This window comes from Bidens hawaiensis, unplaced genomic scaffold, assembly GCF_021521415.1.
Source record: "Bidens hawaiensis isolate Kalapana, Puna unplaced genomic scaffold, B.hawaiensis_p1.1 tig00015228_1, whole genome shotgun sequence".
NCBI classification, from domain to species: domain Eukaryota; kingdom Viridiplantae; phylum Streptophyta; class Magnoliopsida; order Asterales; family Asteraceae; genus Bidens; species Bidens hawaiensis.
In genome coordinates, this window is record NW_027492354.1 from 131,314 (window position 1) to 154,701 (window position 23,388).

General features: G+C 33.5%; 1 protein-coding gene across 1 annotated transcript; it reads right to left on the bottom strand.

The window, feature by feature from the left end:
* Nucleotides 1–17,707: 17,707 nt before the first annotated feature.
* LOC143548703 (uncharacterized) lies at nt 17,708–20,270 on the bottom strand. The gene is made up of 9 exons (XM_077039797.1): nt 19,994–20,270; nt 19,781–19,880; nt 19,571–19,698; nt 19,436–19,478; nt 19,159–19,294; nt 18,903–19,078; nt 18,673–18,793; nt 18,233–18,412; nt 17,708–17,941 (listed from the first exon to the last, which is right to left on the bottom strand). The coding sequence occupies exons 1-9, from the start codon at nt 20,268–20,270 to the stop codon at nt 17,708–17,710; spliced, it is 1,395 nt and encodes a 464-aa protein (XP_076895912.1).
* Nucleotides 20,271–23,388: the final 3,118 nt, after the last annotated feature.

The following is a 23,388-nucleotide window of genomic DNA, read 5'->3' on the forward strand; positions in this document are numbered from 1 at the left end:
CACCTACGAATAACCTGCTCGGCCCCTATCCTAAAAAAGTATGGATCTTCCTAGAAGTAGAACTTAAGGTCGGAGAAGAATTTCTTCCGTTGTTAATGAGTTAGCCCTTTTCTTAGGATTCTACAAGCCAGATAGTTTGCGAAGTCGGCAAACCAAGGGCTTTCATCCTTTTCCTGAATGACTGCTTGGATATGCATGAGAATTTCGTGTGGAAAATTATCATTGATAATTTCTTTGTGAAGTTCTTCTGAAGATGGGCATTCTAAGCCTGAAAGATGGTCTGCGGCTACATTCTCTCCTCCCTTTTTGTCTTTGACTTCTATGTCGAATTCTTGGAGTAGTAGAATCCATCTGATAATTCTGGGTTTGGCATCCTGCTTGTTGAAGAGGTAACGTATGGCGGCATGGTCGGTGTAAACTATGGTTTTGAAAAGAACTAGGTAGGATCTAAACTTTTCAAACGCGAAAACTACTGCTAGTAACTCTTTTTCTGTTGTGGTGTAATTCTCTTGTGCATCGTTCAGAGTTTTACTTGCATAGTGAATTGGGTGAAAGTGTTTTTCTTTGCGTTGTCCGAGTACGGCTCCAACTGCAAAGTCACTTGCATCGCACATGATCTCGAATGGAAGGGTCCAATCGGGTGTAGTCATGATTGGTGCGTTGACAAGTTTGTCTTTTAATGTGTTGAATGATTCAACACATTCTTCAGAGAAGACGAATGGTGTATCTTTCTCTAGAAGTTTGGTCATAGGTCTTGAGATTTTTGAGAAGTCTTTTATGAAGCGGCGGTAGAAACCGGCGTGACCTAGAAAACTTCTAATGGCTTTGACTGAAGTTGGGGGTGGGAGTTTGGATATGGTTTCTCTTTTGGCCCTATCAACTTCTAGTCCGTTTTGAGAAATCTTGTGACCTAGAACAATGCCTTCCTTTACCATAAAGTGGCATTTTTCCCAGTTGAGCACTAGATTTACTTCTTCACACCTAGCTAGTATTTTGTCTAGGTTTTTCAGACAATGATCGAAGGAATCTCCAAAGACTGAGAAGTCGTCCATTAAAACTTCCATAGAGTTTTCGATCATTTCATGAAAGATGGCCACCATGCAGCGTTGGAAGGTGGCCGGAGCATTACATAATCCAAATGGCATTCTTAGGTAGGCGAAGGTTCCGTATGGACAAGTGAAAGTGGTTTTCTCCTGATCTTCAGGAGCGATGGGAATTTGAAAGTATCCGGAGAATCCATCAAGAAAACAGTAGAACATTTTTCCCGGTAATCGCTCAAGAATTTGATCGATAAAAGGAAGTGGAAAATGATCTTTTCTTGTGGCATCATTAAGCTTCCGGTAGTCAATGCAAACTCGCCAGCCTGTGATGGTTCTCATCGGTATTAGCTCGTCCTTATCATTCATTACAACTGTCATTCCTCCTTTCTTGGGTACTACTTGAACGGGACTAACCCAAGGTGAATCTGAGATTGGATAGATTAATCCGGCATTATGGAGTTTGATTACTTCCTTCTTCACCACATCTTGCATGTTGGGATTGAGACGTCTTTGATGTTGGACCACGGGTTTGTATTCTTCTTCCATGAGGATTTTGTGAGTACAAAAGGAGGGACTGATGCCCTTGATATCCATGATCTTCCATGCGATGGCCTTCATATGGTTTTTGAGAACCTTAAGAAGTTCGTATTTCTCTTCTTTGGAAAGGTGAGATGAAATAATTACTGGGAGTTGAGAATCTTTTCTAGGAAGGCGTATTCGAGATGTTTTAGTAGTTCTTTTAACTCTGAGGCTGGTGGTTCTTCGATTGATGGTTTTGATTTTTCATTGTTCTCGGTGATCTCACATACTATTTCTGATGTTTCTTGATTGTTGTTGATAGCATTGAGATTTTCGTTATCTAAGATAGGTTTGGTGATGGTTTCGGTTAAGATTTGTGTTTCCATCCTGCTAGTGATGGAGGAATCTCGCACATAGCAACTCACGATAGAATCGATGATGTCGATACAATATAATGCGTCATCGTGATGTTGCGGATATTGCATAGATTTTCCTATGTCAAAAGTGATTGCCTCGTCATTGACCCTGAGAGTGAGTTTGCCGGTGCAAACATAAATAATAGCCTTTGCAGTGGCTAAGAAGGGTCTTCCTAAAATCAGAGGTACACTTTTGTCTTCCTCCATGTCTAGAATCACAAAATCTACTGGGAAAACAAACTTGTCAATTTTGACAAGCATGTTTACAACAATGCCCCGAGGGTATTTGACAGATCGGTCTGCTAACTGAATGCTCATGCGGGTGGGCTTTGCAAAAACCGCATAAGGCATTAAGTTAATACTAGCTCCTAGGTCAGCCAGGGCATTGCTAACAGACAAATTTCCTATGAGACAAGGGATAGTAAAGCTCCCTGGATCGGTCATTTTTGGCGGCAGCTTGCTTTGGAGGACAGCTGAGCATTCTTTACTCAAGGTGACGTGCGAGAGCTACTCCAACTTCCTTTTGTTGGTCAATACTTCTTTGAGAAACTTTGCATATGTCGGCATTTGAGCAATGGCTTCGACGAAAGGGATGTTGATGTGGAGTTGTTTGAAGAGTTCTAAAAACTTCCTGTACTGAGCTTCCAATCTCTCATGTTTCAGCCGTCCAGGGTATGGAATAGGTGGAACATAAGTTCGGACTGACTCCTTGGGTTGTACGGTGCCTGTTGGGATCAGTCTTTCCTACGTTTTATCAGGGGATTCCTTTTCCATAACTGGTTCTGAAGTTGGTGAGGCAAAAATGGTTGTGCCACTTCTTAATGTAACAGGGTTGGCTGCTGTATTTGCGTTTGTTATAGTGTTGCTTGGAAGAGCGCCAGGTGGTCTTTCAGACAGTTGTTGGGCAATCTGTCCGATCTGAGTTTCTAAATTCTACAATGATGCTTGATGACTTTGCAGGTCAGCTTCATGTTTCAGCAATACTCCGATGATATCAACAGCTCTTGAGTCGGCCTTCTTCTCTGCTTCATTTGTTTTCGTCATGAGTTGGATTAGCATTTCTTCGATTTTCGAGTAGCTTTGGTTTTGATGGCTACTAGAACTTTGATCTTGAAATTGGGGTTTAGGCTGGAAGGATTGATTCATCGGTCTTTTTTCGAATCCTGGTAAAGTTTGAGCGTTACCTCCGTATTTCCAGCTGAAATTCGGGTGGTTTCTCCATCCTGGATTGTAGTTGTTGCTGAAAGCATTGTTCTGACGAGCGATGAAATCGACTTCTTCCATGGCCATAATAACTTGTTTACAGTCACTTGCTTTATGACTTCCTCCACAAGTGTCATAGTTGGGTCTGGTTTTTGTCAGCTCGGCTTAAAGTTGTTCGAATTTTTTAGAAAGGGCTTCAAGCTGTGCTATGACAAGAGTGTTGGAATCAACGTGGTGTATTCCTTTATGGGTAGGTGTAGATCTTGGTGGGTTGTAAGCGAAACTCTTCTTTGCGGCATTCTCCAGGACTTCAAATGCTTCGTTAGGTGATTTGGATCCCAGGTCTCCACCAGCGATTTGGTCGATGGCCTGTTTGTTTTGACTGGATTGTGCGTCAAAGAAAGTTTTCACTTGTAACCATACGCTCAGTCCATGATGTGGGCATCTTCTCAGACGACTTTTGTATCTTTCCCATGCTGCGTGTAGCGATTCACCATCATCGGTCCGGAATCCGGTAATGCTGGCTCGGTATTTGGCTCTCACACCCGCACTTAGGGCCTAGGCGTGTGACCAATAGTTGGTACCTGCTTTGAAAATATATCAGAGTTTTATTGGAAGTCTTTAGTTTATAATAAAATATTAATTTATGTTTTGAAACATTAGTTTATTTGTAAAATATAACAAAATATTTAATTTAATATAAAGCTTCTTGAATAATAAATATTCAAGAGTTTGATTTTCAAACCTTTGTTTTATTTATAAAACTTTGTTTAAATATTTTTTCATTAATTTAATAATTTAAAATATTGAGTCATCTCTACCTTGCGAGCATCTATTTCTATGAGTTGGCTATAATTCCATGCTACCTGTGCTAACTTTATTTCCTGTAATATTCGGGAGGGAAATACGTTAGCGATATGCTGGTGAATCGTTGACTCTAAAAATATTTTATAAATCTTTCTTTGACTGACAATATAGTTTTCATGAAACAATGTCAGCAGAAACGTCTATTATTTGTGGGATTTGAACCACTGCCATACACACACAATTACGGTTCTCCGGGAGTTGACACCCATTGGAGAACTTTTACTGTGACCTCTAGTCTGCGGCAACGTAGCCTTGACTGATAGACTAGATTGATTATGTTTGGATCCAGACACATGTGTACCAGGTCTGAGTTGTTTTTATTTTCTATCTTGTATTTTAATAGGGAACACGTAATCCCATAAATCTTTATTTGACTGTCTTTGTTTAAGATAAACAACCCGTTTATCTTGACTGAAAAAGGTTTAACGTATTCACCTGTGATTGTCTGTTCTGAATGATGTGGTGATCTCGTTTGAAAACCTTTGTGAATAATGAATGATTGACTGATTGTATGATTGACCTATAATAAAATAGGTTTATGTAAATACCCGGATCGTCTCTTAATCCGGCTACAGACCTTTAGTCTGGTTTTGACAGCTTAAACCTTGATTGATCTTTTGTTTGAATAAAATATGTTTGATATGAATTCCTTCTCTTTATTTGCTAACCATGTGCTACGTTTCTTCTTCAAGAAGAAATGTCTATGATATGTTTCTTCTTTAAGAAGAAACGTCATTTATCTATAACCTTTGTTTGTTAAGTCTTATGTTTCTTAAAAATAAAGAAACACTATCTTAACTATAACCTTAAGTTTCTCAATCATGAAGAAACTATATATTTACTATAATCTTTGTTTAGACCATTTTGTATTTCTTAATTATAAAGAAATTTTATTTAGTTGTTACATTTTGATCAAGGTCTAGGCTATACTCCCGACAAGGGTCTAAGCCTTTGAAATAATAATATTTTATTTGGGCAGAACCCATACCATGCTTAGGTTATTATTTTCTAGCTTCTCGAGCAGCACTTCGACACTTGCACGTTCTTTGAGAATCTTGATCAACAACTCCTCAGCACACAAATCGAGGCAATGTTCGGGAGTCGCCGGGTCGTGCACGTACTTCGAGGCAGAATGTTGGGTCGTCACGGGTCAACACGGTTTACGAGGTCGTTCCGTGTTTCGAGGTTGGCACGCAAAACGAGGTGCGCCGGTCGTCGGGATTGTCGTTACGAACTTCGAGGTGTCGCCGGTATATGGTGCGGATTACGAGGTTATAGTTTTCGGTTCGGTGGCACGGAAATCGAGGTAGAGAGAGAAAGTTTCTAGAGAGAGAGTGGGGTGGTGTGATGGAAATGAGCCATGGGACGTCCTATTTATAGCTGATATTTGGTCCCATCGCGGTACACGATGGAACCTTTCTTTTTGGTCATCACGTACCGCGATGACACACGTTTCTCAGAGAGTGCCACGTGTCGCCACGTGGCGGACACGTGTCACCATCTTAACCACCCTCTGCCACGTGTCACCTCCGGGTGACACGTGTTGATGTGTCATCAAGGACCATCACGTACCGCGATGGCCTCTTTGGCTATGCCTATCGCGTACCGCGATGGGTCAAAAATCAGGATTTTTATTTTAAATCCCCTTTAGTTTTGCTAACTTGCCATTTTTGGATCGAACTTTTGGGGATGTTACATCCTCCCCACCTTGGAATGAATCTCGTCCTCGGGATTCGTGGTGAGTGATTTCTTGCTTATCAATTTGTTATCACACTTTTTCTAATCCGCCGTTTGGGTTTAACTTGAACTATTTGAATAGTTGCAATCTATGATTTGTTGTTAACTCATATCTTTGGATGACATATTCAGTCAATAGTTCAGAATATCATCAGTAATTGTAAATTGCTAAGCATAGTGGCCAGTTGTGTTTAACTAATTACCTTTCCTTTTGTATTCTAAACATTTACTGATGTTAACAAGATTGCTTCTTGGATTCTGTTTATCAAATTCTTTTATTTTACTCATCTTGATACCTATCAAGATATTCATACTTGAGTAGTGACATTCCTTTATTTCTTGATCTTGACGGATTCCTTCCGTTTATTTCTATCAATTATACTCTTGAACTTTAAATGTTCGGATAACTGATTTTCCTTGAGTAGACATGTTCTTATGTCTTAGTTTAATTTATTCATTTCGTTTTTAACTCATCTTTCTATAGATGATGAAGTATGATATAGTCTAAATTTAACTCTCTCTTTTCATAAGTATTAGCATTCTTGTGTAAGACACGATCTATATGCTAATATCTTTCTTTATATACATTTGGGATTTAAATACCCTTATATGATTACAAAATATTTCAATTAAACGAGATTACAAACACTTTACAAGAGCTAACTAAACTATTAGTTATTTCTAATGCCTTTAGATCTTGACTTTCGTTGGCATACTCTTGTCTACTTCTATTCTTGGTTGGGTGCATCTTGTATGTTTAACATATTAGCCTTTCCTTTCTTAGCACCACTTCCAATAACGTTGTTTATCTTATTCAAACATTCTGAGTTGAAGTGTTCGTTTTCTCCACAACTAAAACATACAACTGTTTTCCTTTTGCAATCGTCTTCCGAATGACCGAGTTTATTACAAAAGTTGCATGTGATTAATGGAATATCTTTGGGGAAGTTTGTTGGTCTTAAACATTTCCCGTGATGCCTCTTGCCACAGCTTTGGCAGATTGGTCTTGTATATTTAAAAGACCCTTCCTCCTTTTCTTTGCCTTTCTTTGTTTTCCTTTCCTCGATTTCTTATCTCTTTCCTTTGTCATTCTTATCCTCTTCTTGATTTCCGATAAGACCACTCATAAGATAACCGGCTAATTACATGGCTAAATCAGCGGTTTGAGGCAAATGAGATCTTACCATATCTCTAATTTCCCGAGGTAAACCCCATATGTAGCGGGTTACTTTGTTGGATTCGGGTATTACCAAATGTGGTACCAATCTACAATACTCATGAAACTTAGTATTGTATTCTCTGAGATTAGTGTCTTCCACCCTGAGGTTCAAAAACTTAGTTTGAATAAGATCGATTTCATGCATGGGAGAGAACTTTCGTAACACCAGTTCTCTGAATTCTTCCCACTTCAATTGGTACATAGTTTCTCTACCCTTTGACATGATCAGGGTATTCCACCACTCCAAAGCCTCGCCTCTAAAGTAGTGAGAGGAGTATTGAATCTTTTGAATATCAGTACAATTGTTGATGAGAACAATGGACTCGATTTCTTCAAGTCATCTTACAGCTGATATGGCACCTTTATCGCTATAGAATTCTTTTGGTCCAAATTCCTTGAAGTTCTTAAAACTACTGCCTTGAATTATTAGTTGTTTCTTGAATTTGCGATTGAATTTGCTCTCAGCGTTGGAGCTATGAACACTTTCTTCATGATGAGGAGGTTTCTTATACGGATGAGTTCTTGATGATTTATTTGAATGTTCTATTTTATGTTTGTGTGACCCTTCTTTCATTGCATCGATGAAGGGAGTCATTGCATTATGAATCATGTCTTGGATTTTGACTAGATACTGCTCAGGAATCTCTTGTGCAGGTTTTGTCGTATCCTTGTTGCTTCTATGAGTTGAAGCTTCATCATTATTCCCTTGATTGTTTTGGTTCGACATTCTGTATACATAATAGATCTTAGTATGAGCGAAATTCTTTATTTATATACTAATGATTGAATGTTTATAACGGATGGGTGACATTTGATGTTAGTGCAAAAGATTGATTCGTTTATGAATTGTTTAATTAAGCTTATTGCATTTCGAGAGAATTCTTTCTTTTCTTCCTTAATATTATATGTCTTGTAGTGACGTAATCTAATTGTTTATTCTTTATTTGAGAATTTTATGTTTGGTATAATCGTATGAAACGATAATTATTTTTCCAAGTATTTTGACGATGATAGTCGATGGGGTTCTTTGAGAGGCATCAATACTTTCTTGTTGTGTATTCTTGAAATGGTTAGAACATACCTTGTGTACAAATAGACCACGAGAATTTCTATACTTCTCTTTTTCTAGGTCATGTTTTATTCAAACGTTGTCTTCAGGTTAGTCATCTTTTAGACTTTGTCCACCTGGACCTTTCCTTTATTTTCTAGCTATTACTCTCTTACTTCCAGTTGTACTTGGAAGAATTATCTTGAGAGTTTGTGCAATCTTTTCTTGACATAATTCTTTATAAAAGATATATTATCAATTTCGAGGAAATATATATCTCTTATTTATGTTGTTACAAGATTGCACGATATTTATTACAATTACATTTGTTTACAACTACTACGATCCTTATTTCTTCCATCGAATAATCAGCTTCTTGATCTTGTTGCCCTTCATGTTTTCTCCTTCCTCTTTTTCTTTTCGCCTTTCCTCAGCATCCATTTCTTTAGTATGAGCAAAGTAAGGATCTTGCATTGTTGAATAATATTCCTGTCCCTGAGGATTTTCTTCTGGATAAGTCATTACTTCCTTTCCTTTCGACACCATTGGTTTCTTGGATCTACTTGATACGTCTCCATACGTGTTCTTATTTGGAATAATCTGGGCTAGCGGGATGCTTGAATCAAACGAATCTGAATCTTCCTCCATTGCTGTTTGGTATGAACTTTCATCACTAGATATAGGAATTGGGAGAAAAGATGTTCCCATATAGCCTTTCCCTTTACCGGGTCGAAGCTGAACAGATTCTTCGCTAGATTGACGATCGCACATGTGTATGAGGTTATATTGGGGATAGGAGCGCGTTTTCCTATCTTATCCATACTTGCTATATTTTATTCGTATTTTTAATCATTCAATTATTTCTTTGATATCCTTACTTGGATACTAATGATTATTATAAACTAATTTTTGATCGAAGCCTAGGTATGATGAAATACCTAATTCGCTAAGATCGATGGCTCTGATACCAACCTGTCACACCCGCACTTAGGGCCTAGGCGTGTGACCAATAGTTGGTACCGGCTTTGAAAATATATCAGAGTTTTATTGGAAGTCTTTAATTTATAATAAAATATTAATTTATATTTTTAAACATTAGTTTATTTGTAAAATATAACAAAATATTTAATTTAATATAAAGCTTCTTGAATAATAAATATTCAAGAGTTTGATTTTCAAAACTTTGTTTTATTTATAAAACTTTGTTTAAATATTGTTTGCAATATTTTAATAATTTAAAATATTGGGTCATCTCTACCTTGCGAGCATCTATCTCCATGAGTTGGCTATAATTTCATGCTACCTGTGCTAACTTTATTTCCTGTAATATTTGGGGGGAAAATACGTCAGCGATATGCTGGTGAATCGTTGAATCTAAAAATATTTTATAAATCTTTCTTTGACTGACAAGATAGTTTTCATGAAACAATCTCAGCAGAAACGTCTATTATTTCTGGAATTTGTACCACTGCCATACACACACAATTACGGTTCTCTGGGAGTTGACACCCATTGGAGAACTTTTACTATGACCTCTAGTCTGCGGCCACGTAGCCTTGACTGATAGACTAGATTGATTATGTTTGAATCCAGACACATGTGTACTCGGTCTGAGTTGTTTTTATTTTCTATCTTGTATTTTAATAGGGAACACGTAATCCCATAAATCTTTATTTGACTGTCTTTGTTTAAGATAAACAACCCGTTTATCTTGACTGAAAAAGGTTTAACGTATTCAACTGTGATTGTCTGTTCTGAATGATGTGGTGATCTCGTTTGAAAACGTTTGTGAATGAATGAATGATTGACTAATTGTATGATTGACCTATAATAAAATAGGTTTATGTAAATACCCGGATCGTCTCTTAATCCGGCTACAGACCTTTAGTCTGGTTTTGACAGCTTAAACCTTGATTAATCTTTTGTTTGAATAAAATATGTTTGATATGAATTCCTTCTCTTTATTTGCTAACCATGTGCTACGTTTCTTCTTCAAGAAGAAATGTCTATGATATGTTTCTTCTGTAAGAAGAAACGTCATTTATCTATAACCTTTGTTTGTTAAGTCTTATGTTTCTTAAAAATAAAGAAACACTATCTTAACTATAACCTTAAGTTTCTCAATCATGAAGAAACTATATATTTACTATAATCTTTGTTTAGACCATTTTGTATTTCTTAATTATAAAGAAATTTTATTTAGTTGTTATACTTTGATCAAGGTATAGGCTATACCCCCGACAAGGCTCTAAGCCTTTGAAATAATAATATTTTATTTGGGCAGAACCCATACCTTGCTTAGGTTATTATTTTCTAGATTCTCGAGCAGCACTTCGACGCTTGCACGTACTTTGAGAATCTTGATCAACAACTCCTCAGCACACAAATCGAGGCAACGTTCAGGAGTCGTCGAGTCGTGCACGTACTTCGAGCCAGAATGTTGGGTCGTCTCGGGTCGACAGGGTTTACGAGGTCGTTTCGCTTTTCGAGGTCGGCACGCAAAACGAGGTGCCCCGGTCGTCGGGATTGTCGTTACGAACTTCGAGGTGTCGTCGGTATATGGTGCGGATTACGAGGTTATAGTTTTCGGTTCGGTGGCACGGAAATCGAGGTAGAGAGAGAAAGTTTCTAGAGAGAGAGTGGGGTGGGGTGATGGAAATGAGCCATGGGACGTCCTATTTGTAGCTGAAATTTGGTCCCATCGCGGTACGCGATGGAATCTTTCTTTTTTGGTCATCGCGTACCGCGATGACATACGTTTCTCAGAGAGTGCCACGTGTCGCCACGTGGCGGACACGTGTCACCGTCTAAACCACCCTCTGCCACGTGTTGACACGTTGCCTGCCACGTGTCACGTCGTCTGCCACGTGTCACCTCCGGGTGACACGTGTTGATGTGTCATCAAGGACCATCGCGTACCGTGATGGCCTCTTTGGCTATGCCCATCGCGTACCGCGATGGGTCAAAAATCAGGATTTTTATTTTTAATCCCCTTTAGTTTTGCTAACTTGCCATTTTTGGATCGAACTTTTGGGGATGTTACATCGGCAGTTTTATCGGGCGGAAAATATTTGAGGAGAAACTGTTCAACCATCTGGTCCCAAGTGGTAATGGAACCAGAAGAAATAGATTCTATCCATTCTAGGGCTTGGCCCCTGAGAGAAAGGAAAGAGTTTGAGTTTGATTTGATCGTCTGAACAGTTTTGGATTTTAAAAGTTCCACAGATTCGTAAGAATCGAGATATGTGAGAAAGAGGGTAAATTGAACTGAAATTTCCACCAAATGAATGGTGCTAGATTTGATTTCAAAGTTTTCGGTAATTTCGGGTGGAGCCACTCCATTGCCGTAGCCTTCGAGAGTTGGCTTGGCATACTGGCTCATGTTCGGCTCATTGTTCTGGGCTGCCATCATTTCTTCGGTTTGATTTTCTCCTGATGTGGTGGCGTCTACTGATTCGTCCTTGATTGCTTCTGTAGTTTCTGTAGCTCGTTTACTTTTGCGAGTTCGTCGACGAAAGAGTCGTTCCGGTTCAGAAAGTGGAGAAACAAGCTCGGGCTCAAAAGTAGAGGACATACATGAGGTTAAATCAAAATTACACTAAAGTAAAAGTTAGTTAAAGTTAGTCTAAGTTGAACTATAAGTTAAGCTATGCTAAACTAAACTAATGTCTAAGTTAGTTAAACTATTTCAAAAGTAAGGTAAATAAAGGTTAAAACTTAGGCTAGCCGTAAAATTATATATTTTAGTATAAAAAAAATATAAAAATAAAATAAAATAGAAGTTAAAAAAATTGTACAATTATAGACAATGATTAAATTAAAACTTGGATAGTTCTTAGAAACGTACCGTGTCCCCGGCAACGGCGCCAAAAACTTGATGTTGTGTGCGTGCTAGTGGTATAAAATATAAGAGGTTGGATGATTTAGCTTTTGCACAAGATCGTGTTTTAAATTTATGAAAGTGATTTCTACAAAGACTAAACACACACAAAATAGGCAAGTGTACCTATCGTATATGTAGAATAGTATTGGTAAGAACCAAGTATCGATCCGTGGACACAAATGTTTCTAATAATGAATCGTTCTTTTACTTTAATCGGAGGTTTTAATCATTTTGGGGTTAATTTTCTTCAAACTTCTTATAAAATATAACTACTTATATATATAATATATAGGTGACCTAGAAAAGAGATTCTAAACGAGTTGTTCAATTATGCGAAGGTTACCATCTAAGATCAAGAATCCACTTCATTTTAGCATTGATAAATAATATTTGAACATGTGGTAAACTTGCCATAATAATATATGATAGATAGCTCCTTAAACCTTAAGTGAGCATCTTTGGCACTAAGGAGATAGCATGCGCATTTTAAAGTCCACCCTTTCCTAATGTCATGCCATCTCATTGATGTCAATTTAGGTTGGCAAGTAGTTTCGTAAAGTAGAAAGATTAGGATTGACTTCGATTTCTCAAATACCAATTCTAACAACTTCGGGTGGTTATAGTTTAGTCACACAACCTCCCCTTGGTTGATTTATGTAGGTTATAATTACACATTCCATTAACATATGATTTCTTTAACTAATTTGATATCCTAAGCAAAGCCATTTTCGGATTACCAAGGTTTAGAAAAATACATCATAACTTATATCTCATCATTTCTAAGTACAATATAAGGATCCATGTTTCGATAATGTATTAAAGTATTTCTATCTTTCAAGAACATGAATCGATCATGAACGATTGCCAATGGAATTGACAACCACCAACTTTGAATTAGTGATTTAAGATGGTGAAACATTTCTCATCAAAAGATAATTGTAATATAACCATGTACTTTACTAGACTACACCACATATTTTATATAATTATCAAGTAAAACAAAGCTTCTTCATAGATTTTAGATAGTAAAAGGAATTTAGCTCATAATGAGCATGATGATAAACATTAAGATGAATGATAATAACAAATACATGATTAAACTTGGAACAATCTAACCAAATGTAGATGAATCTTCCTTCTTAATGATGATGATGGTTGATGGTGATGACCTCCGAGCCTTCAAACTCTTCACTAAACCTTCTATGTGAGTGTTAGTGTGTGTTTTTATAAGAGAGAATCGGATAGAAGTCTTTTCAAGGCACACCAAATGAGTCAACATGAGCCACTATTTATAGCAATCTGGATAGTGAGGCACGGCCCCGTGCTCACGCCCCCGTGCATTTTTAAGACATGTGCCAGATTTGTTTTGTCTTTTCTGTGACGTGGCCACGGCCCCGTGGTTGAGAGGCACGGACCCGTGCTTTTTAGTGACATGTGCTAATTCTTTTTGTTGTTTCTGGAAGGTAAGCACGTTCCGTGCTTCCTGAGGCACGCCCCCGTGCTTTTTAGTAACATGTGCTAATTATTTTTGTCGTTTCTGAAAGGTGAGCATGGCCCCGTGCTTCCAAAAGCACGGCCCCGTGTTTCCTAAAAGCACAGCCCCGTGTTTCCAAAAGCACAGCCCCATGTTTCCTGAAAGCACAGCCCCATGTTTCCTGAAGTACAGCCCCATGTTTCCTTAAGCACAGCCCCATATTTTGCTGTTTTCTTTGGTTTTTCTTTGGCTTTTCATTCGTTTCTTCGTTTGAGGCTTGAATTCACCTGAAAATACATTTTAACATGATAAGTAGTTATTTTAACTATATTATACGATAGAATTTGCAGTTTTTAGAGATTATATGATGCTAAAAAGATGTATATTTTTATATACATCATATGTTGATTTACACGGTATGAATTTACTTTATATTTGCTTTAATAGTCGCCTAACCAGGTTTTATATCATACTAAACAGTAAAGTATAATAAAAAAATACGGTATATCAATTCTATAGTAACAATTAATATAATATTAATAATTCTTATAGTATGTTAAAGAAATTGCAGATTCAAACATTAGCCGAAATATCAGGTTGAGGTAGTTTATATTATAAGTAGAGTAATAAAATAAAAGATATAAGCAACATAACTAAACGTGGACCTTTAGTTAACAATCCAATACCAAAACAAAAAAATTAAACAAAAATTAGTACGGAACATTCTTGTTGATCATCCCCATCATGATGTAAAGGAATGCTTGGCTTCGGTATGATAATCTTGAAGAGGTTATACGTTGTCATGTACGAAAAAAAAAGGTATTGTATTAGGTATGTAACATATGGTAATGTAGCATGTGTTTATAAACAAAATTAAAAATACCAAAAGACTAACCATTCGATTATACGTGGTCATGTTTGACAATTTATATGACGTTGTTTGATGGCAATTCTTGTTGACCTTGTGACATTGGATTTAAGGATGATTTACCATACACATGATGAACACCAAAATCGATGCGCTCAACACGGTCCTTGGTAAACACATGCATTGTTAATTCATTGTCATGTTTGGTATCAAACACTATGTAATCATCGGTTGCTAACTTAACATGACGAGCAACCTAAGACCATCCACTTGTAAATCCATGTTTGTTAGCATTGGGTATAGCACATAAAATGACATTCCATGACATTCCATCAACAGTACTTATAACCCATTCTAAATCATGATTTAAGGTACGATATGTGTTTAATTGATCATCTCTCAAAGCCTACAAGAATATTGTGGACAAATAAACAAATTGAATACTCCTAATTAAATAATCATTTAATAACATAATATAAATATACCAATTATTAATAAAAGGATACTAACCTGATACTTCAAAGTCGGGTCAACAACAAATGAGTCAAAAACCCAGAAATCCATACGTGGTTTTTGAGGGACGGATATAAATTCCCATCGATTTTGTTCCATTGGTATAAACACCAAAATGTCACCAAATTCAGAGCCTGATTCTCTAATGAAACTATCCCAACCGGATATGAGTATATAATTACCTTCAACTAATTGAACTTCAACAACCCATTCGTCCCATAGACGTTCAATAAGAACACGTTGAACATCACACGTATTCGGAAATATTTGGACACATGCGTTATTGGGTAAGGCCTATTCGTTAAAACAAATGCAACAATAATTATTTGAATATTGGAATAATATTATTGTTGTTTAAAAAACATTATAATATTGCTCGAATTAATCGATATGTATAAAAACCAAGCTTCATCAAACATGTTTCGATTACCGTTACCTGTAAAGAAGAATCATAACATACATAAAACCCGGGATAATCCATCTACAAACAAGTTTTAAATGTTATATGTTAAATAACTAATAGTAAAAAGGAGTGAAAAACGAAATCTTATTCTCAATACCTATAGGACTGAATAACAATCATATAGGTATTTAACATACTAAATCAAATTATAATATTTGTAAAATATAAATCAAATAATTTATAGACTACATGAATAACAATCATGTACCTTGTAACAAATCAAGACTAAATTCTAAATCATGTCACGATAGAATAATAATTTATAGACTTCAACATATTATTGATTTAATGTAATTTAAGGTATAAAAGGAGAATATCACTAATTAAGGCACACTACAAGTCCGGAATATAATGACGACTCCATATTATTTGTGCTAATTTATAGGATTACTTGTTTGTTTCCAAAAATGCATAATACTAAAAGTCGTAATTAAAGGGAATTGATATACAACTTTTTATCTTATATTATTTTCACAAAATTTGTATAATACACTCAAAAATATGTGGCGTATCATAATTTTTTAAAATTAATCCTAACAGGTTATAAAAGATATATGTATTAAGAGGGAATAAATCCTTAAAATACGTATTGCAAATTTTTGAAAAGAACAATTTGATGTTCCAGTTAGATTAAACATCATTTAAATTAAAACAAAAATAAGGTACAAAATAAGAGAAACTATCTATAAACACACATAATTAAATAGTAAATTCAACATCAAACCTTAATTTTAAAATATTCATTGTACGACCAAAAGTAAACATGTTAGTGTTTATTCATTACATTAACATTAAAATGGATAACCAAAATGAACAAGTTCCAAAACATAAAAGATTCAACCAGCAAAAAACACAAAATTTAGGAATCTACCAGGAAATGTTATGACTGATCATTGAATTTCATAAAGAATCAAGGAACGCGTGTTTCGGTTGTACTCGAAAACACAACGCCGGCCAATTGGAATACGATTAGCAACCCTAAACTCTTCCCAATCATGAACCCGGTAGCGGTCTTTAAGGCCATTTTTTTCAATACGTATCTCCGTTAAAACATCTGATCCAGAGGGATTTATCAGAATCATATCCGTTTCAACATCCAATCCGTTCTCACGTGCAAATTCAACGGGCAAACGCTAACAATAAAAAGTTGGAACGTGTCAAATACATGTCATATTAACAGAATATACGGTGGAAAAATACATGTATAATAACTAAAAGTTAAGAAAACCAATAAGTTACCAATCGGTTGCTAACTACAACATCTACAAAGTTTTTTGCTTCATAATCAAATTCATCATCAGAATATCTTCAACCATCTCCTCACTAACTTCCAACTCCTCATCACTCACTAAAGGTTAAAAGAAAAAAGAATTACAAACACACATACATAAGGAAATGTAAAAATGGTTTTAAAAAGTTTAAAACAACAAATGTTAGAGTATCAAACCGTCGATAAGGTCTTCGGATTGAATTTCTTCATCAATATCGTCTTAAATAGAATTGTTTGCTTCATAATCAAAATCATCATCAGAAATGTCTTCAACCATCTACTCACTAACTTCCAACTCCCCATCACTCACTACATATGATATAAAGTAATTATGTTTGTTTTTTTTAATAATACGTTTAGTAAAATTAGGATTACTAAATGTGATAAAGTAAGTATGTTTTTTATTAATAATACGTTTACTTTATTCGAATAATAGGTATAATAAACTTCAAAATTATTGAATACATTAGTGGAAACAAGTCTTTATTATATGTCAATAAAGTTTATATGTTATGTGAAAAACTAATATACGTACATATAATTGATAAGTCCAAAGAATTAAAAAAAAATATTAGTTCTTCGGTCGTCTTATTGAACTATGAAATTTTTTTAATTATTTTATTCACTTTAATATTAGTTCTTCAACGAATATCACTAAAAGCAAACATTTTAAATATATATCACACCATAAAACATTATGTATGTTTTTTTTATCAATAATACGTTTATCTAAATATTTAAATACTAAATGTGATAAGTTTACATATTTATAAAAATATAAAATGTATAAAAATATTAAAAATAAATTAATATCAACCACATCACATGTTACAATTACCAATGTAAAAAGTATATAAATTGAAATGATTAAAGTTGTCATACAAATCTTAAATGAACTATATAGTTCTTATCTAAATCAATAACAATATGTATAGCCAACTATGTAAATATAATATAAACATATGAAATGCAAATTAAACAATAAAAACCAAGGAAACAACATTATATTAAAATCTTGAACATAAACTTAATAGTAACAAACCAAAATCACCATTCAAAATTTAAGACAAGTGACCAATAATAACAAAAAATGTCAACACAAAATACCATAGTAAATAAAATCATTCAGACTGAAACATAAATAAAAATAAAGAGGATTGCAAAATAGTCTTGAGAATTCCACGGCACTAATTGTTGGGCATCACAATGGTAACAACTTCATCAGCATTGGTATTTTTGGCATCTTCACCACTCTTTGATTTGGTTGGCGACATGCCCGTCTCGGCCTCAATATCATAACCTTCATCCAACTTCCGTTTGAGCTTTAAATCAATGACAGGAGGACAATCATCATTTTCGTGAAATGAGGAAACACGGTCATGAATAGGAGTGACATGTTCAGATGAAGGAGTACATGAAACCTACAAATATAGCAAAGAAACATTATTTGAGTTTACGTAGTTTTAATAGTTATAAATTTGTACATTCTATTACATCAAACGAATATAATTTTAAGTAAACACAAAAATAATCCAACCTTATTGTTGGGTGTCTCGGTAGAGTTAATGCCAGAAAGTGAACCAACTGTTAAAGATGGTTGTTCGCTTGGACAACCAATATAAACCGTGTAAATAAAAAACACAACTAAACATATACATAAAATGTGTATGTAACGTGTAATACATTGCAACACAAGTAAACATAAATCTTACCTCACCAAATGAAAGCTTAGTCTCAAGCTCAGAAATAACATCGTAGTCATCAATTAGCTTCGAGACACCAAATGCATCATACGAATTCTTAATGTTATAGTCAGTAACATCAATAACGAAAGCAAATTTCTTTTCTAAGATAACGTTTATATCATCAGGTAAAGGTTGTATGACATCAAGCTGCATTTATAAAAATCAAAAAATATTGTATATAAATAATGGCGGGTTTTTAATAACAAATATGTAACATTAGGAAATAATTAAAACTGACATATTTATGTGTAAAAGTTAACTGGTTAAAAAGAAAACAAATAAATACATTCTTATAATAATTAAAATTATTTAACACTCAACCATTAATTGATAAGTAAAAAATTCACGGGAAAAAATATATACTATGAACTATGAATTTTTTTAATTACTGAAGTTGAATATGTTACCTCAGCATCACCACTAACAACTTCTTCGGCCGTCTTATTGAACAACTGCTTCGCATCACGGTCAAAAAAGGTAAGAGATACAACACCGGTTGTATCTTGAACCCGTAGTGGAATACGGAACCTGAAGAAATCAACATGTTGTCAATACTTAATTGCGAAAAATACATAAAACAAACCATTAAGTATTGAGTCATACATGGTACGATATTAGAAATATAATTAAAAATTACCTTGGTCCAGCAGTTACCCCTTGAGAATTATAATCTGCAATCTTACATTCATAGACCTTAACACCATCAACAAATGAGGAAGAAACCTTACGCCCACACCGTTTGCAACCAACATAATACCATTCTTTGTTGCTTACAATTGTCTTCACAGTACCAAGTATAATCACGCTTTTGGCCTAAAAAAAAACATACAACAAAAAGAATTAACATGATACAATAAATAATTTGATATAATCTTACAAATACTCATAGTTACCTCGATAATAGTACAAAGATCACTTATAGAATAGAACGGTGCCTTCCTCAGAAACTCATCTTTCACAGTCAACAACATCGACGAACCAACTGGTTTATTTACTTCCACATTAACTTGACCAGAAACTTCCAACAAACTTATGTATACAAACAGGTAGTCACAATATCATCAAAAAAGTCAAGGAAATAATGTAGTAATATAATTTTAGTTATGTCGTGTTAATTTTTACCTTCTCTTGTACTCCACCACCTCATATAAGTAATCATTAATCAGTTACCGTGACACAGCGTTACCATAAGAGTTATTGAAATAAACATTCTCTGAAAATAAACATTTATAAGTATATTTATTATAATGAAAACCATCAAAGAATATTAAAACAATACTACACGCTTTAAGTTTTTAATAATACCTCCATAGTACTTGACTCGTGCGAACTGGAGAACAATAATAAGATATTCCTCATTAGGGTTTTCGGAAACATATTTGGTAAGCTTCTTAAGGTAGTCATCCCACAAAGTGAGATAGATAGTGTTACCACTGCATCAAAAAGTAGTAAATTAACACAACTACACACATATATATAATAACAAAATAAAATAAATAAATATAATAATTATACCGCAAATCACAAAACTCCATTGTTCTTCGGTTTTGATGTTGAGCTTCCCTTAAGAATGAGTTCTTATTATTAAAAAACTTGGTAACATGTCCGATGACATCTAGAGATAAAATATATAAATAATTATACATATAATGAGTGTTATTATGTTTAAAGTTAATCAGAAAATGTGTAATAATCATAATGAGGTGGTAGCAAATAAATTCCAAAAACCTATAGTTCTGTTTTGTGCAAAGTTTTTGGCTTTTATGTCATCAAAAGTAACAAATTTCAGCCCATACAAGTGGCCTTTAAATTCATATGAATTAGAGAGATGGGTCTCGGCTGTGAAACAAAGTTTGTGTCGGCAATCGATGTATTTGTAAGTAGACATATTTGCACCGAGCGATGCCTTCTGAATAATCAAAGATTTATTCTCTGCAAGCCAAGCATCATGTTTGGGAATGCAAGGCTTCCTCACATAGGCTTGCATTCTGTTGCCCTGCCACATTATTATTAAGATTAGAAAATAATTGTATGAATAATATAGCATATTAAAATGAATGTGTTAACAATACCATCTCTTATTGAACAATCATTTCGATGGACCAATCTTGGCCGGGCATTGAGTTGTCCTTCTGCCGCCAAAATCGCAAAATACGGACCTTTAGGATACAATCACTGTTAAGAACATCGAGTTGGTTCAACATGGTGATATTGGTTGGCTCCATCTGGCTACAAAAATTTAACAAAAACACAAAAAAATAAAAATTAAATAACAACACTTTTAATCCTCATAAATGAAAAATGAAAATGGAAGATATATAAACAACAACAACTAAAAACCTTGGAACAAAGCTACTCGATTTTATTAAAAACGCTTTGCTGGTGTAAGAATTAGCCTATCAAATGTACATATTTATAGGATATGAATTGTGGTTATCGAAAATTATACAAGGAAGGTATAAATGTAATTGATTAGAAACATAAATTTAGGAAATTGGTCAAATTTATAAAAAAAATATAGTAAGAAGGAATAGACTTGATATGTTAATTAACGGATTTTCAAATAATATGCAATGTTAAAAAATGAGATTCGAAATACCAAAATTATATTTCCAAATTTATTAATTTTATGTAATGGTAGACATGAAAAATGGAATGTTACATAATGTAAAAATGTAAGTTACTAATAATAAAGTATGTATTGTAATTGTAATTCATATAAGGTGTGTGAAAATAAAAATTGCACTATTTTTATATTAAAAAAAAATTGCACTAATTTTAGTACATAAAACCGAGGAAAAGAAACACAAATTGCACTAATTGTTGTAATATATTGAAAATAATAAGTGAATGGGTCAACTAACGTAAATTGCTATTATTAAAAAATAATAGTCAATGGATTTGTATTTTAAATCTTAAAAGTAAATGAGTGTAATTAAATTACTGGGTGAATGGGTCAATGGGTCAAATAACATAATTATAGAAATAATTAATGATTGTTAATTACATAAAATTGTCATTCAAATTTAGACCATAATTTAGTCAATGTTGATTAATTCAAAGAGGAAGGAGGGAAATTCAAATTTTAAATTTTACAAATCCGTAAATAAACCTTTCCTTAATACACAAATTTAAAATTTTACAAATCCATAATTAAACTTTTCCTTAATACACTGGGTCATCATTTTCTAATATCCTTAATTTCCTATTGAATTTGACTAATTTAATTTAAATAATAAAATATTTTAACAGAATTATAATATTTTATATCGCTATATATATATCTATAGTATATATGTATATTCTCCGTAATCTCTATATTAAATACGTAAATAATTAATTAAATTATTTATTATATATTATATATAAAAATAAAACAGGTGGTGTATGAAATCAACCAAAAATATAACAAAAGGTGGTGAATGAAATGAAACAAAAATAATTAAATTTACAAAAAAAAATTAATATTTCGAATTCAAACTATACATACGATTTTAAAATATTCAATTAAATATAATATTTTGTATTATTATTTAATAAATATAAATTCAGTATATTTTCAACCTATACATATGAAAAAAAACCATGATGACTCCACTATTATATTCCAAATATTATGTACATGTTATTATATTTTTAAGCGTAAACTATATGAAAAAAATATCCATGATGACTCCACTATTATATTCCAAATATTATGCATATGTTATTATATTCCATCTATTTCGAATTCAAACTATACATACGATTTTAAAATATTTAATTAAATAGAATATTTTGTCTTATTATTTAATGAATATAAATTTACACATTTAGCTAAATGTAATATCAATTAAAATTAAAAGGAAAGAGGAAAGATAATAATTTAAGAGCATTAATGAATCTTAATTTAAATTATTATTGATTTATTTTATTCACTTGAAAATTAGAGAAGGCCTTGATATGAATGGAAACTTTAAGAATCAATCAATAGAAATGGGGTATATGGGCTTAAAGCTTATTGCTTTAATAGTATAGTTAGATTAAAAGGGGGATTTTTCCCCTCTCACAAAAACACTATTCATTTTACTATTTAATTTAATAATATTTTATTATATTTTATTTTCTTATTAATTAACTTTTACTATATATTTATTACCTTTACTTACTTTTTTTTAAACTAATTAAAAAAATTTAACAAACAAAATTTTAAACTTTAAACTTGGGTAAGTGTCGGTTTTACATGTTTTATTTGTCGGTTAAACTATTTTTTTTACTTTGCTTTCGTATTTCTTATAGTTGGTTTTACAATGATCGAAAGTTTTATCATGATTTAAAAGTATCACGTCATCACATGTGATATATCCACGCTTCGACGATTGCGCCTTTTAAATATGTTTTTTTCTTACAAATTCGTGTTTACGAATTTATGTTTGTGCCGTCGATACTAACAAAATTTGCATCAATAACGTTCCGGTTTTTTGGTTTTACATATGATAATTTGTTGTATTTTGGCATTGAATGGTTTATTTATTTTGTTTAGTTTCAATGATGTAACTTGATACATGATGAATTCGCGTTAACTCGCAACGCGTTCATGGTTTAACGTTTTTACGTATATTTTTTTTCCGGTTCAACAGTCATGTCGCGAAGTGCGGGCCTAAATCCAATTATATATTAAAAAGGAGATCAAATTCCACTCATAAAGTTACTATTCAATTTACTATTTATTTTTTTAATATTTTATTAATTATTATAACTACTAATTAACTAATCATAATTCTATAAATAAAAATAATAATTTTTTACATCCTTTATTATAATTTTTTTGTTAACTAATTAAAATATTTAACAAACTATATTTTTAAACACTAAACTTGGGCAAATGTCGGCTTTACATATTTTATTTGTTGGTTAAACGATTTTCATAAAGTTTGCTTTCATATTTTTATAGTTCGTTTTTACAATGACCGAAACTTTTTTCATGATTTAAAAAACGTATTACTATATATAATATAACAAACAACAAGGCGGCACCGAACTGGTCCGTAAATTTTGTTTTTGTTTTTTAGTTCAGTCACCATGACGAATATAGCGGAAACCGACCGAACGTCAATTTTTTTTTGTTTCAGTATCATAACAAA

Excerpts from the sequence above, each read along its gene's own strand:
- LOC143548703 (XM_077039797.1), bottom strand. The coding sequence starts at position 20,270 with ATGTGGCAGGGCAACAGAATGCAAGCCTATGTGAGGAAGCCTTGCATT. Across the intron at positions 19,881-19,993 it reads TGCACAAAACAGAACTATAG|ATGTCATCGGACATGTTACC; the intron begins GTTTTTGGAATT and ends TTTTATCTCTAG. Across the intron at positions 19,079-19,158 it reads ATCTTTGTACTATTATCGAG|GCCAAAAGCGTGATTATACT; the intron begins GTAACTATGAGT and ends GTTTTTTTTTAG.